General features: G+C 37.1%; 1 protein-coding gene across 2 annotated transcripts; it reads right to left on the bottom strand.

Moving 5' to 3' along the window:
• Positions 1–137: 137 nt before the first annotated feature.
• LOC149725859 (uncharacterized) lies at positions 138–8,122 on the bottom strand. 2 transcript variants are annotated; one of them, XM_089891122.1, is made up of 13 exons: positions 7,983–8,122; positions 7,228–7,282; positions 5,992–6,455; positions 5,498–5,592; positions 4,990–5,113; positions 4,456–4,580; positions 3,791–3,935; positions 3,416–3,467; positions 2,899–3,054; positions 2,335–2,466; positions 1,718–1,877; positions 1,178–1,248; positions 138–778 (listed from the first exon to the last, which is right to left on the bottom strand). In XM_089891122.1, the coding sequence occupies exons 1-13, from the start codon at positions 8,074–8,076 to the stop codon at positions 565–567; spliced, it is 1,887 nt and encodes a 628-aa protein (XP_089747248.1). In that variant the 5' UTR covers positions 8,077–8,122; the 3' UTR covers positions 138–564. The 2 variants fall into 2 exon arrangements, with proteins under 2 accessions (XP_089747248.1, XP_089747247.1); XM_089891121.1 differs by lacking the exon at positions 7,983–8,122 and having other exon boundaries at positions 3,791–3,923; positions 7,228–7,394.
• Positions 8,123–15,790: the final 7,668 nt, after the last annotated feature.

Here is a 15,790-nt window from a genome sequence, read left to right as displayed (position 1 = left end):
CATAAGTTTATTAGAAGTAGTTCATCAGCCAATATAATACTGAAAGGGTAAAATAAATGCCAGTATCACATATAGACACACAATATTTGGTATTTCCTTACCAAGTTGCCCAAACTGACTATAAATCTAACATGTTATTCGATATAAAGCTTGTTTTATTGTATTTAAGTGAAGGATATTTGTACTTTGCTCAAAACACGAGTAAACAGAAATTAACTTAAATAGGAAATAATACATATGGAGTAGCAAGTTGAATTTCTGCAATGAAAAATATAAATTATTCAAAAAAGAGAAAAAAATTAGCAACAAAATGACAGTTCAAACAGAAGGTGAATAAAACTACTTGAGTAAAAATAGCAAATAAAAAATACGGCTCCTAAACTTATAAAACAATTAACTAAAATATGTTTTGTGAATTTGATCTAGAACTTATATTGTTGGACAAATCACGTTGCAACAGAACAAAATACCCAAAAAATACAAGTGCAGAAATCCAATTAAAATAATACGCGTATGCTGCATATGCTTTAGTAGCAAGAGTCCATAATTTTTACAAAATCCAGCTTAAATAACTGGTGTATGAGTTCTATAAGTGGATGAACTAGACACGGGACGCTTAGTAGTGCTACCATTTGAACTTGTACGTGGCCTGATACTTGAATTTTGCATCTTCAAGTCGTATTGGTTTCTTCCTGTGTAGCCGTTGACATATCCCATCATTGTGTCTGGTACGTCAAACTTATCGTCAACGCCCAAGCCACGCCCTTCCTCATCAAACCTATGCAAAATATAAAAGGTTGAAAGGTGAGTGAATAACAACAGTTGTAATAACACAGTGTTCTGTTTCATACACTTTGTGTCCACTTAACAAGTTACCACACATTTAACCTTGTGGGTGATATTTATACAAATATATTCATTTTAGTGGGTGAATAAAGTGTTTTTTAATATATACACAGGTTATAACATAGATATATGAATGACTTTGTCTTATTTATCCTCACGTGGCCGGAAAATGATAGTCATTATAACACGGGTGTTCTGTTTTATATATCTTGTGATCACTTACGAGTTACCACGTAGGTAACTTTGTATTTTGACATAAATCTTGATTAATCAGCAATTACTCTTGATCTAAGAAAACACCAACAAACAAGTTGCATAAATAACCATGCACCTCATTTTATGTGAGACCGGGTACAACGTATGGTCTGTCATCCTATCAACGTTTCCTGTCTTTGAAACACCCTGGAAATAAAACCAACATATTAACTATATCATAAGTATGATAGAAAAAAGAAACTGAACAACAACAAGACACATAACAGCAGTTGATTCAACCCAGTGGTCACTTATGGTTGTCCAAGTTGTCAGTTAGAGAGAAAAACAATCACCCACAAAGTTACATATGTGGTAACTCGTAAGCGGGCATGAGGTGTATGAAACAGAACACCCTTATTAGAGCAACTGTCATTGCCCCGCCACGCGAGGATAAATAATTTACATATGTGGTAACTTGTAAGCGGGCACGAGGTGTATAAAACAGAACATCAGTGTAATAATGACTAAAGTTGCCCCGCCATGCGAGGATAAATAAGTTACATTTGTGGTAACTCGTAAGCGGGCATGAGGTGTATGAAACAGAACACCCGTATTATACCAACCTAGCTATGCAATAAAAGTGAGGGCGCCCATAACATTATGTTTATGTACTCACCGTAATCCCCACGTATTCTGGTGCCTTTCCGATCACTCGGTTATAAATAATTTCCTGTCGTAACTTCTCGTCTTTCACTTTCGACCCGATGACGCGGTCCGCGATTTCATTTAAACAATTCATAAACATCTCAAAATCAACCAACCGTGTCCCCTTTGGCCTGGAAACAGAGAAATCTTATATATTCTTTTTATGACTTTGTTATATTGACAGATTTTATAAACTGCCAAAAGTTAAATATAGCGTTCTATTGATGGGTGAGTTCCACAAGTTACCTTTGTGGTAACTCATATAAAAAGGTTCACAAGGTGTATGAAACAGAACACCTGTGTTATAACGACTATCATTGCTCTGCAATGCGAGGATGCAAGTTACATAAGTGGGAACTCCTAAGCGGGCACGAGGTGTATGAAACAAAAAACCTGTGATATAACTCCCTAAGTAATTAAAATGACCAATAACTTTTGGTAAACTCACATTAGTGACAACTCGGTTGGAAAAAAGAGTTTTGCCATGGGAGTGTCAGACTACATGGCAGCATGTCAATCTTTAGGCCCAGATGACATAGAGTTTAATGCTTGTTGCTGCTACCATCAGATGCTACTAAGTAAACTTACTTATGCCTTGAGAAGATCACATCAATATCACCGACCAATACGTTCTTATTATCAATAAAGTCGCAATCCCTGCATAACTTGGCCCAGTTCTTGTTGTTCATCTCCCGTCCCTCACTGTTTACTTCACCATACCTGGGTAGACACATGTAAATGTATAAGGGAAACTTTATAATGTAGTAGGGTGGGAGAAGATGGGACACTATTTTATTTTATTCTCTTATTCCATTTGGTAGTAAACAAAGAACATTCAAAGAATTATAAAACCGTATCCTCACGACTCCTATAGACCGTTGTTAATTGTTTAAAACACGATCAGGATATTTAGATGTTATGATGTCACCCTACTGTATATAATTAGGCCATAAAACAGACAGATAACATGTTATAGAAGCTTGCAAATATAAGCATAGCAAAACCTTGTACGGGGCAGATGGAAGCCATATATACATTCTGCTGTTCTTGGCATAGTTTAATATTTAAATTGGTGAGAATAAAGAATATGTAAGCAGCAGAATATCTAAGCCTTTCAATTTCCCTGAACAACCTTTGCTGTTGTTTATTCACCTTGCAAATCTAAAGAAAGCGTTGTGTAAAGTTTCAATAATGGGGTCTGGAGGCTCTTTGATGCGGTTGCTTAGTGATGAGGAGGATCTGGGAGCAGGGGAGGGAGAACGGGACATCTTGGGAGGAGGGGGGTCCTCCACTGCGTTTGTAATTATCCTGGGTGGAAGATGGATAGACTTATATTACATTGATAACATTGAATGTTCATATAGCAACACTTTATTTTACATTAACCTCATTTATCCAACGCATTTGTCCTTGCGTGCATTAGATTAGGCTATGTTAGAGTAAACTATATGCTATATATATGGTGATCCTGGATGAAACTTATTTATCCTAGCATTGATGGGATTATGAGAACTATTTAATATATTCATTAGGTAAAAACAGTTTAAGAAGTCCTTCTTTGTGGTTTAACTGTATTTTCAATTTATTATGAATAGAAATGCATGTGTACTAGTATAGGAAACAGATAGTAATAGAATATTGGATTATTTGGGTATGCATGGAAACTCACTTTGGTGTTTTCTTTTTTCTTGCTATCTCTGGTGTTCTTGCTCTTGTAATGCCTGTGAATATAAGCTTACTGATTAAAGTTTATCGTCACATATTTAGTATCTATTTTAATGACTGGTGGCACCCTTGTTAATAGTTTGTGAAATGGTTGATACGAATAGGTAACAGTTAGTGTGTTTAACCTCCAATATTAAAATTTCCGGTAAATCAACTATAGATGCAACAACTCATTTGGGACAATTTAGGCCTAAAACCCCTTGCCCAAACTGTGGGACTTCATCTACACATCATAATAGTTGACGCATTAGTGTTAATACACTTCAATGAACGATTGGCTTAAGCCCACCACCTTACTAACATACAGGTAACCCCTTACCTTCAGTCCCCACCCCCATACTACAAGTCAACTTCTTTTTTCTTTTCCGTTCTTTCTGTGTGCTCTGACTCCCTCTACTGACAGGTTTACTGAAGAAATCGTCGTTGTCCGTACCCACGCATGCATCTATTAGCTGGGGATAAAACTGATGGTATATAAAGTAATAGAAATACTTAATTCAAAAAACACCGTAAGCATTGGTCAGTTGACGTTACAACCAATAAGTTAAACATAGGAATGCGCCCAGTGCTTTTAAAAGGTAGCAGTTATACCACCATTGCGTTTAGAAGGGTTAAGGTGGCTGTTCACAGTTTCCGGAATTTGTCCGTTTTGTCCGGATTTCGCTGCCGCATGCGGAACTCGTTAATCGGTTTGCATACGTCTTCGCAAGCGAATTCGCACGCCGGATACTGTGTACAGCCACCTTTAAAATATATTTTGCCTAGTAGCCACGACAGTAAAACACCATTTCCACTTTAAACAAACAAAATGATGTCTTACTATCCCTGCCTCCCTTTAGTTTAAAACAGGGCGGTTATACCATTCGATAAAGGAATGAATATATTCTGACTGGTAGTAACAGCAACAGAAGCCGAAAACCATTTAAAATTTAAAACACACAAAATGATAACCCCTTTAACTACCAAGCACTAAACTGACTTTACCATAATATATGTATCCTTAGTTTCAGATGACTGATTATTAGTAGTTGGAGTAGTTTCTGCGGCTTCACTTTGCGATGCAGTTGTAGAGGATATGGTTGTTGTTGCTTTCTTTACCATCCTTGGCTCTGTAAGAATGGATATCATATTTATATATGGCAAGTTATACCAATTCTATGACTTCTATACTACACGGGTGAGGTCTTACAGCGATACACATTTATATCATAGATATCGTATTTATATACGTACTACAGTAGGGCATGCTATGGAACCTGATATTTAGGCCAGAGTTGGCCCATTACCCAACCACCCAGGGTGCTACAACTTATTAGTGACCACTGGGTTGAAATAATGGGTCTTGGCAAAGGACACATACGACATCAATGGTATCAGCATCGAGCATTGAACTCGGTATCCTTCGGTTACAAAGCATTCACTTAACCAATTAGACCAATATTTTCCATTGCATCTATACAAAGAATCATATATATATACAATATACAACAACTTATACCAATTCTATCTATGCCTTACCTGGATCAGTGCCAATTGAGAGTTCACAAGTTTTCTTTTTATCTTCCTTGAGCTGGACTTGAACCTGGGTGGCCTCTGATCGATAATAAACATCATTGTGAGTCCCAACACATGCATCGCAAACCTGTGTGGGAAATATTAATATACACTGTATAAATATGTGAAAATAATAAAGTATATATAAATATATTCTATATGGGTCAGATCCCACACCATGGTACCTGATGTTTAGGTCAGAGTTGGCCATTATTTCAAGAAAATCATATAAGATCATGTGTTTTCTTTGGTTCAAAGCTATTTTGTGATATAACACAGTAATAAATGGTGTTTTTATACTGTTTTTATGAATAACACTTCAGTATTGTAGGTCTATTTTTAATTTAATAAAGTCATACCAAGCTATACAAAGATAATATCTTTATTTTGATTTACCATGAGTATTCCCTACCTGAAGATAATATACCAACCGCTATAAATCAAGTAAGTTAATATTTGATAACTTTATTACCTCAATATAAGAAGTTTGTGTTACAGTATTGACTTTGTTGGCAATTCGTAGTCTGGGTGAAAGTTTCGGCTCTTCTAATGTTGTTAGGGGTTGAACTGCAATGTATGAATATATATTGTAGGTACTAGGTTATATAGTACGGTGGGTGAAGATGGGACACCTATTCATTCTACTTTTTCGTCCCATTCAGTAGTAAACAAAGAACATTTAAAGAATTATAAAACTGTATCCTCACCACTTTCATATACCGTTGTTAATTGTTATATATATATAAACCCACTAACATATACCCAACACCTATATACTAGAACTGGGTGTGTCACTACAACATAATATATATAATATCTGTTAGTGGGTTTGAATAAAACCTATCCATTTTGTTATTTTTATTCTCGTAATCATAGGCAAAACCTTGATTGACTCAATTATTCTAACTTTTGATTTCATAATTTAAATATGACATCTTAGTTAAACATCATTTAAAAACAAATTACTTTGTGCTGTCGAATAAATAGATCTTGTTGAAGCTAAATCATCGTTTGTAAGTTGAGGGGGAATTTCCCTGTCTAGAGACTCCAAATCCGACCCGAAAAAGTCGTCGTCCTCTACAGCACTCTTTAGCTCCCCCGTGTGGGCGTCCTGTCGTCTTGGCAACGTTGGCGTAAGTATCGAGCTGTAGCGAGTGACTCTCGGCGACGCTCGACGCTCTAAAAACTCGAGCGCCGCGTTTCTAACAGGTTCTGGGGTTGAAATAGTGGGTATTGCTTGGATAGGGGTCACCCTTGCTGTCGGGGCCCCATAGGACCCAGAGGTTCGGCGGGAAATCCCTGTCCCGAACCCAGCGATGTTACGATACCCAGAGTATGACGGGAATATTAAGGTTGAAGCTTCTGTTAAGTTTTTTCGTCCTTCGTTATGGTTGGTTGATTCTGGATTGTGGGTTATGATGTCATCAATGCTGGTAAAAAATGGAAATAAAATTTATAAAAAAAAAAAATTATTAAATATATATATATATATATATATATGAATATAAATAACATACATAAATACCTTCCTAATATAAACATAATGATAAATTATAAAAACAACTAAGAATTTCTAATTAACAGCAGTCGTTACAACCCTTTATTAATTAAAAATCATGGGTATCGTTTTTTAAATGTTTTAAACCCAACATATTATAAACTAACAGCAAGTAAATTAACAATATGAGCTCTATATCCTACATTTCAAGCAAATAAGTCCTATACACTTAAAACATAATGATAAAATATAAAAACAACTGAAAGATTTTAACTAACAACAAAACAACAGTCATTACAAACGTTCTTTAATAACAGAAATATTCCATTAGTTATATTAATTAGAAAGTAGATATGTGGTTATTTTTATAAATGTTGCTTATTTTTAATTTAAAACAAATAGGTAGGGATGCACATTACAGAACTTTGAATCCAGGAGATTCAAATTTAATTACGTGATTCGTTATTGAAAAAAAGTCTCTTGTGTTTGTGGGACTTTAGACAAAAAACGTTTTGCAGCGTTTTTTAAAGGTTGCCATTTGTTTCAGCTTGGCCGTTTTGGCTTCATACGTTTTTGCTTATAATACAAAAAGATTCGAAATTCTAGATTTGAAATAAAGTATTCTAGGATATTCTAGAATACCTAATTATTCTGTAATGTGCATCCCTACAAGTGGGTAAAAGAATATTATGATAATTACTAACCCTACAACATTAGGCAGTTCAAACAATTCTTGGTGATTTATATCTGCTGTTTCTCCTGTAAAGTAAAGATTAATTTGAAATAAATAATTTGTTTGTGATGTCATAAGACTCATAGTTGTCACAATGGCGTCGGAGAACCGCATTGTTTCATCACAATCGCATTCCATTGTTTACTTAAACATTAGTTGTGATGAAATACAAACATTGGATTTTTGATGACAGGTGGAATTAATGAATGAGCACGTAACTTGTCTAACAAAAGTTGGTGAAATTTGGTGCTTGAATCAAACTTTGATTTTAGTTTGGGTGACATTTTTAAGCAAGATAAATAAGTTACAATCATCCATTCGATCAAAAACTAAGCCTACCAAACCCACTCACAAAGTTACGCATATGGTAATCAATTAGCAAGGTGTACGCAACGTTACATACACATACACAACTTAACAGTCTGCAACTTACATATATATCATACAAAATGTTTACACAACGACAAGTAACACTTGTGTTATAACAGATGTCGTTAGCCCACCACACGAGAATAAGACAAGTTACATATGTGGTAACTCATATGAGCGAGCACGAGGTGTTTAAAAGATAACACTGTGTTATAACGTCTGTCGTTGCCCCACCACGCAAGGATAAATAAGTTACATTTATTTATTTATTCATCACATAACAACATGTAGTGTATTATATACAGTACCCTTATATACACCACACATATTAAATACTTAAATAGATCACGTAACAACCTGCAGCCCCCACAACTTCATCAATAAACACCAGGTTCTTGTTGGTTGTTTCTTTAACACCGACTGCTCCTTTTTTACTACAACAGCTACCCATGTTAGATTTATTTTAACGTTGTAAACATCTTGACTTTCAAACAGCTAATAAATATAAAACCAGTTACAACAAGTAGCCCTATTTTAATTCACTCTTTAATTAATATTTTTTTCTTTGATTTCAAACTGTTAGATATAATTTAATTTTAAAGAATAAAAGCTTTTTTTCGCCTAGTGTATGCAGCCAATTCTTATGCTCCCCTTGGTTACTAAACCATATATATATATATATAACCTATTTACAAACTACTAGCATCGTTCCTATTTGGGAATCTCGTTTTTAGTACATCAAGTCAAACCCTATTTATTTCTCTAGGGTATATATTTCTCTTCTAATGCAAGTTCATCCCTATATATATTTCCCTATATATATATATATATATATTTACAAATTAATCTAAAGCGCAAAGAATCAATTCTTGTATTCTAGTACTTCCATAACTGTTTATTCTGTGCCAAGTCAAGTCATATGCTTTCCTATATTAGAACATGGACCACAAACTGTGGATCATTCTCAGTAAACATTATCAAATCTTTATTACTTTAATGTTATATATCCTTAAGTGTTACCAGTTCAAAACCCAACCGAAAAATAATCTCGCAACACTGGTCGAATTTTTAAAGTAATAAAATTTTTAACAATTTTTTAAAAAGTTTTTAGTTGGCAACACTGTAAACAGGCCCAGTGTTCCCTGTGAATCAGACAATTCAGCAAACAAACACAAATGGTTGTCAACTGCTTGGTAAATATTTGTCGAAAACACTAAAAGTCAATAGTTTAAATATCTTCAGCATGACAATACCTGTTGTATTAAAGTTACGTTCTTTGGAATGTGGATAAGAATAGACAAAGGTGATCTGATATTTGGTGAACATTTTAAACCAAACTTGAGTGTTTGCTTTTTGCTATTATTAGACTTTTGTTTGGGATAATTTGAACCAGTTTCGTTTGTGAATTTTATATAGGCTGTCATAGGCACCATAAGAGCAAAATACATGGGAGGGATGCAGTGCGGAAATTGGAGTTAGCCTGCTTAACCTGCCACCTAGGTTAGTGCCTATGAAAGTGATGTTATATCTACTGTCAGGCAGTGGTTGAACTACTTTTTTTAAACATATGCATAACTCTAAGGGTACTTGGAGTGACATGTGATCAAAGCTTTTAAAAACAGGGGTGACACAATGTTTAAGCACCAGCCAAAGTATATTGCATTCACCACATTAATCAATGAGGTTCCCTATGTTTGACAACTATGAGTGTAACTGCATTTTAACAATGTCGCCCCAGATTTTACCCTGCTGTTAGGTGTCTTATACAAACAAGCAGAGTCAAAGTATATTGCATTTACCACATTAATCAATTAGGTTCCCTATGTTTGACAAATATAAGTGCAACTGCATTTTAACAATGTCACCCCAGATTTTACCCTGCTGTTAGGTGTCTATACAAACAAGCAGAGCCAAAGTATATTGCATTCACCACATTAATCAATGAGGTTCCCTATGTTTGACTACTATGACTGTAACTGTAAACCAAACAAACAGAATAACAAAATATTACCTGATTTTGCAAGTGGATAAGAAACACTGAAACACTCTTCAAAATATTTGGAAATTTCTGGCGTAATTTTCGCAGAATAATTTGCGTTGCCTTCCAATATTTGTGCAGGGCGAGCATAGATCTTCGCCTGAATAATATAAGTTATATACAGGGTGTTAATTCCACCCCATGTTTAAAGTACAGAGTGTTGGGTGTGAACTCCACTTCATGTTTAAAGTACAGGGTGTTGGGTGTAAATTCCACCCCATGTTTAAAGTACAGGGTGTTAGGTGTAAATTCCACCCCCTGTTTTAAGTACAGGGTGTTGGGTGTGAACTCCACTACATGTTTAAAGTACAGGGTGTTGGGTGTAAATTCCACCCCCTGTTTTAAGTACAGGGTGTTGGGTGTAAATTCCACCCTATGTTTAAAGTACAGGGTGTTAGGTGTAAATTCCACCCCATGTTTAAATTTCAGGGTGTTACGCTATAATACGTTACATACATAAGTCCCTTTAAAAATTGAAATTATAAAACTTATACATAACTATACTTACATAGTATAGAAAGGGCCGTATTTCTTTGCATTGTGATGATTTAAAAGGATACAAAAATGACTTATAAAACTTTTTTGACAGAGCACCTTACCGTGCAAAATCTTAATCGAAATGAAGAAGAATCTAAGACGACATAAGTATCCTGTCGATTTTAATACTCTATAAAGAAAATATAAAATGAAATTATTCAGTCCCCGAATACGCTTACAGTGGAAGTAGACCTATATGTCTGTATATTTCTTTCTATTGGTTGTTTTGAATGGGTTGACCGTCGTTTCTGTATTTGAGGTCGCAAATATAAATGTACAGTTGGGGGAGAAAAGACAGGACCCCTTTAGCGCATAATATCCAAATATCCTAATCGTGTTTTAAACCGTAACCGGCTATTTCCCGCCCGGCTAATTCCCCCCGGCTATTTCCCCACCGGCTAATTCCCCCCAATGACTATTTCCCCCCGGCTAATTCCCCCCAATGACTATTTCCCCCCGGCTATTTCCCCCCCGTGACTATTCCCCTCCGGCTATTTCCCCCCCAAGACTATTTCCCCCCGGCTATTTCCCCCCCGTGACTATTCCCCTCCGGCTATTTCCCCCCCAAGACTATTCCCCTCCGGCTATTTCCCCCCCGGCTAGTTCCCCCCGTGACCTTTCCCCCCGGCTATTCCCCCCCGGCTATTTCCCCCTTGGCTAGTTCCCCCCGTAACCATTCCCCCCGTGACTATTCCCCCCCGGCTCTTTCCCCCCGGCTATTTCCCCCCGGCTATTTCCCCCCCGGCTATTCCCCCCCCGGCTATTCCCCCCGGCTATTTCCCCCCGGCTATTTCCCCCCCGTCTATTTCCCCCCGGCTATTTCCCCCCGGCTATTTCCCTTCCGACTGTTCCTCCACCGGCTGTTTCCCCCCATGACTATTCCTCCCTGTGACCATCGTGTTAGGGGGTTAGGGGTTAGGGGTTAGGGGTTAGGGGTTAGGGGTTAGGGGTTAGGGGTTAGGGGTTAGGGGTTAGGGGTTAGGGGTTAGGGGTTAGGGGTTAGGGGTTAGGGGTTAGGGGTTAGCCGTGGATAATAGTCTCGGGGGAAATAGCCGGGGGGAAATAGTCCCGGGGGGGAATAGTCCCGGGGGGAATAGCCTGGGGGAATAGTTACGGGGGGAAATAGCCGGGGGGGAATTAGCCGGGGGAATAGTCACGGGGGAAAATAGCCTGGGGGAATAGTTACGGGGGGGAAATAGCCGGGGGGAATAATCACGGGGGGAATTAGCCGGGGGGAATAGTCACAGGGGGAAATATCCGGGGGGGAATAGTCACGGGGGGAAAATAGCCGGGGGGGAAATAGCCGGGGGGAAATAGCCGGTGGGAAATAGCCGGGGGGGAAATAGCCGGGGGGGAAATATCCGGGGGGGAATAGTCACGGGGGGGAAATAGCCGGGGGGGAATGGTCACGGGGGGATTTAGCCGGGGGGAAATAGTCAGGGGGGGGAGTAGCCGGGGGGGAATGGTCACGGGGGGAATTAGCCGGGGGGAAATAGTCAGGGGGGGAATAGTCACGGGGGGAAGTAGCCGGGGGGGAATAGTCACGGCGGGGAAGTAGCCGGGGGGGAAATAGCCGGGGGGAAATCGCCGGTGGGAAAACGCCTGGGGGGATATAGCCTAGAACCGTTTTAAACAATTAACAACGGCCTATGGGAGTCATAAGGATTTATAATTATTTGAATGTTCTTTGTTTACTACTAAATTGGAATATAAAGGAGAAGAGAAATGTGTTCTAACTTTCCCCAACAATCTATATGCTATGTTAAATCGTATTTTTAGGGGTGTCTCTATACTATAGCATAGCATTATATACCCAGCAACACACCAAACAATATTGTTTTAAGCCTGATGGAGTTTATTTTCGTTGTGGGTTGCTATTGGCCACAAAACGTCACTTTAAAATTAAAGGCATTAATATTCATTCGCCCCAAATTCAAAATCTCTCAAAGGAACTAATTCCTGTGTGGTTTATTTCAATCATTCCGCGGTCGCTACGCGTTACCTCACGATCGTTAATTATTCCTTCGATACGTCACAATCCAATACGTCACAATAGCGTTTGTCTCTATGACGTTGATTAAACAACTCCAATTATTGCATCAGCGACAATATGGGTTATAGCGATCGTTTCGTAACCGAGCGACGACAAGAGTTATTCTAGAATTGATTGTCTCGAAACAAAACAAAGAACATTTATAAAACTTTTATGAGCCAGCATGCTCTTTCCAGTGTTGCCATATGCAGTGTTGCCAGGTGGAAAAAACGAAAACCTAATAACGATTATTGGCTATGGGAAGGCAATCAACGGCTTAATTTGAATAATAGGAATTAATATTCTTAAAAGCCAATGACATGAGCGGAATTACTATACGCCAATACCAATGATCAATTATATGAATGTGAAAATAGAAAGGTATAGATGGTTTTACTTTACTACTTCTCTCTTTCGTAACGAAAAACCTTTACCGAACGTTGCAATTGCGCATTGCATTCAGCATAGGTACATATATGTGTATGCTGTTGGAGAAGGTGCATATTATAAGTCTGAAGGAGCTTTTCTGGCAGCTGTTTGTTTTTGTGATCTTTAACCTGCAAGTGCATATTTATTCTCTTTATAATAGGCTACATATATATATTCATTAGGTAACGTAGCCTATTGTAGATTGCATATGTTTATATAGTAGGGTGGAGGAAGATGGGACTCCTTTAGCACATAATATCCAAATTTTCTGATCGTATTTTAAACAATTAACAACGGTCTATAAGAGCCGTGGGGATATAGTTTTATAAATCTTTGAATGTTTTTTGTTTACTATTAAATGGGATGAGAAAATAGAGTCAAAAGGTGTCCCATCTTCCCCCACCTTACTGTACATGTATGTTTATTCTGTGTGTGTTATAGGCTGCATATTATAGGCATATTATAGTATAGAACAATTAAATACGGTCTATGGAAGTCGCGAGGATACGGTTTTATAATTATTTGAATGTTCTTTGTTAACTATTAAATTGAACGAGAAAACAGAATGAAAAGGTGTCCTGTTTTTAGTTTAAGATATAGTGGTGTGGGGGAAGACGGGACACCTTTGGCACATAATATCCAAACATCCTGACCATGTTTTAAACAAATAATAACGGTCTATGTGAGTCGTAAAGATACGGTTTTATATTTCTTTGAATGTTTTTTGTTTACTACCATACAGGACGATAAAATAATATGAAAAGGTGTCCCATCTTCCCCCATCCTATACTATATTTATAATAATACACCAAACCAATGCCCCGCTAAGGTATTATATTACGGGCATTATAATTCTTCGCTACACGTCAACAACAACTAATTATTTTTAATTATAATTCACAACTAATGGACCATATTATACGGGCGGTTTGCGGTTTGCGGTTTAAGAAATATCTTTTGTTGACGGTACATTTATAAAGGTGAGCTATGGTATAACACATAGCATAAATATATTTATCGCTACGAATACAGTGAGTGAATAGAATGGAGTTAGCAGAAAAACGTATTAGTTAAAACAAGGTATATAGGTGTAAAAACTACTTGAGTAAAAGTCATATAACCGCATCCCCAGAACTCTAAAAGAACGTTGTTCATTGTTAAAAACACGATCAGAATATTACGCTAAAGATGTCCATTTTACCCTAGAGTGGTATAGTAGGGTGGGGGAAGATGGGACACCTTTAGCACGTAATAACCAAATATTCTGATCGTGTTTTAAACAATTAACAACGGTCTATGGAAGTCGTGAGGATATAGTTTTATGATATTTTAAAGGTTCTTTGTTTACCGAACCTAGTACTAAACGTATGGGTCGATACATACTTGTAGTTACAAGGCTGTACAGAAATATGAACATAGGTTTTAATGGAGTCGCAGGTGCCAGGAAGTAAATAAACTAATAAGACAAGGAACTAAAAATAGCTAGGATTTTCATATATATACATAGGTGAATGTAGCGAAAACACGATCAGGATATTTGAATATGATGTGTTAAAGGTGTCCCATCTCCCCCCCCCCTACTATATTAATGGGGAATTAACCAAAAGAAAAAATATTGCGTTTTTTTTTCTGTGACAGTTATATAACTAGTTTGACTTAACCGTTTTCAGTTAAAAAGATTGAAAGGGAGTCAAATGAAGACAATAGGTGGATGTAAAATAATTTTCAGATCGCTAGGAAATAAAATAAAACGCCTTACGCTAGCAGATGTAAAATGTATAAATAAGCTACGATGTCACTTAAACGAATGCTACATGCGAATATACAGTTTTATATAGTACTGTATATACTATAAACTGTAGGGTAAGATGAATGCCGTATCTGTAGGGTAAGATGAATATATGGTACTGTTTTTTCTATAGTACTGTGGGGTAAGATGGATACCTTTAGCACATAATATTCCGTGTTTCCTATCGCGTTTTAAACAATTAACAACGCTCTTTTAGAGTCTAACAGAGCTATTTTTATAGTGAGGATACGGTTATATAATTATACGAACTTTGCCCGCCTAAACGTTTTAATCATATAAACAACTGCTTTTAGGCGTTTCTATTATTTATCCCAAGTCTAAATACGATTCAGGAAAATTGTTGAGAAAATCTCGCGTACCCTATAAGCGTGCAGGTCAATACTTCCTGCCAAACGACCTGTGTTTTATTCGGTCAACCTGGCCAGCGTGCGTGTCAAGGGAGCAGCAGGTCGTAAAAATCGATTCGTCCTTTAACTTTTAGAGAAATTGAGATTAATTAGATGACATTAAAGACCAGATAACGGGCATTGCTGTTAGGTGCAGTGGAAAGTGGCGCTGGTTAGTTTTTAGTGTAGTTATAAGCATAGCTTTGCTGGTGCATGAACGTATAAATGTATAAAACAAAGGCGTATACAGACAGACCATACTAACTGTCCATATGTAGAAAACAGAACATATATGATATATAGTAGGGTGGAGGAAGACGAGACACCTTTAAAACACAATATTCAAATATCATCGTGTTTTAAACGATTATCATTCTATGGAAGTCGTGAGGATATGGTTTTATAGTTATTTAAATGTTCTTTGTTTACTACTAAACGGGACGAGAAAATAGAATGAACGGGTGTCCCATCTTCCCCCATCCTACTACAACCTATTTTTCTGAATTTCGCCATGAACTATTAACTTTGATTATTAGGGATTCTGGTATTTAGACGCATAAAGCAAATATAATAACTGACAGCAGGTTGTGTCGCTTTTTCTATTAAACTTTTTCTAATTATTATCAAATAGCTTTGCTGGTATTATAGACATAGTAGGGTGGGGAAGATATGCTCACGACTCCTATAGACCGTTGTTAATTGGTTAAAACACGATGAGGATATTTGGATATTATGTGCTAAAGGTGTCCCTTCTTCCCCCACCCTTCTATGTAGTTATCCTGTCGCTTCGGAACTTATATATAGTAGGATGGGGGAAGATGGGACACCTTTTCATTCGATTTTCTCGTACATTTTGGTAGTAAACAAAGAACATTCAAGGAATTATAAAACCTTGTCCTCGCGACTTTCACAGCCCGTTGTTAATTGTTTAAA

The sequence above is a fragment of the Ciona robusta genome, chromosome 13, assembly GCF_009617815.1.
Source record: "Ciona robusta chromosome 13, ASM961781v2".
NCBI lineage: Eukaryota > Metazoa > Chordata > Ascidiacea > Phlebobranchia > Cionidae > Ciona > Ciona robusta.
This window is presented reverse-complemented; position numbering and strand designations above follow the sequence as displayed.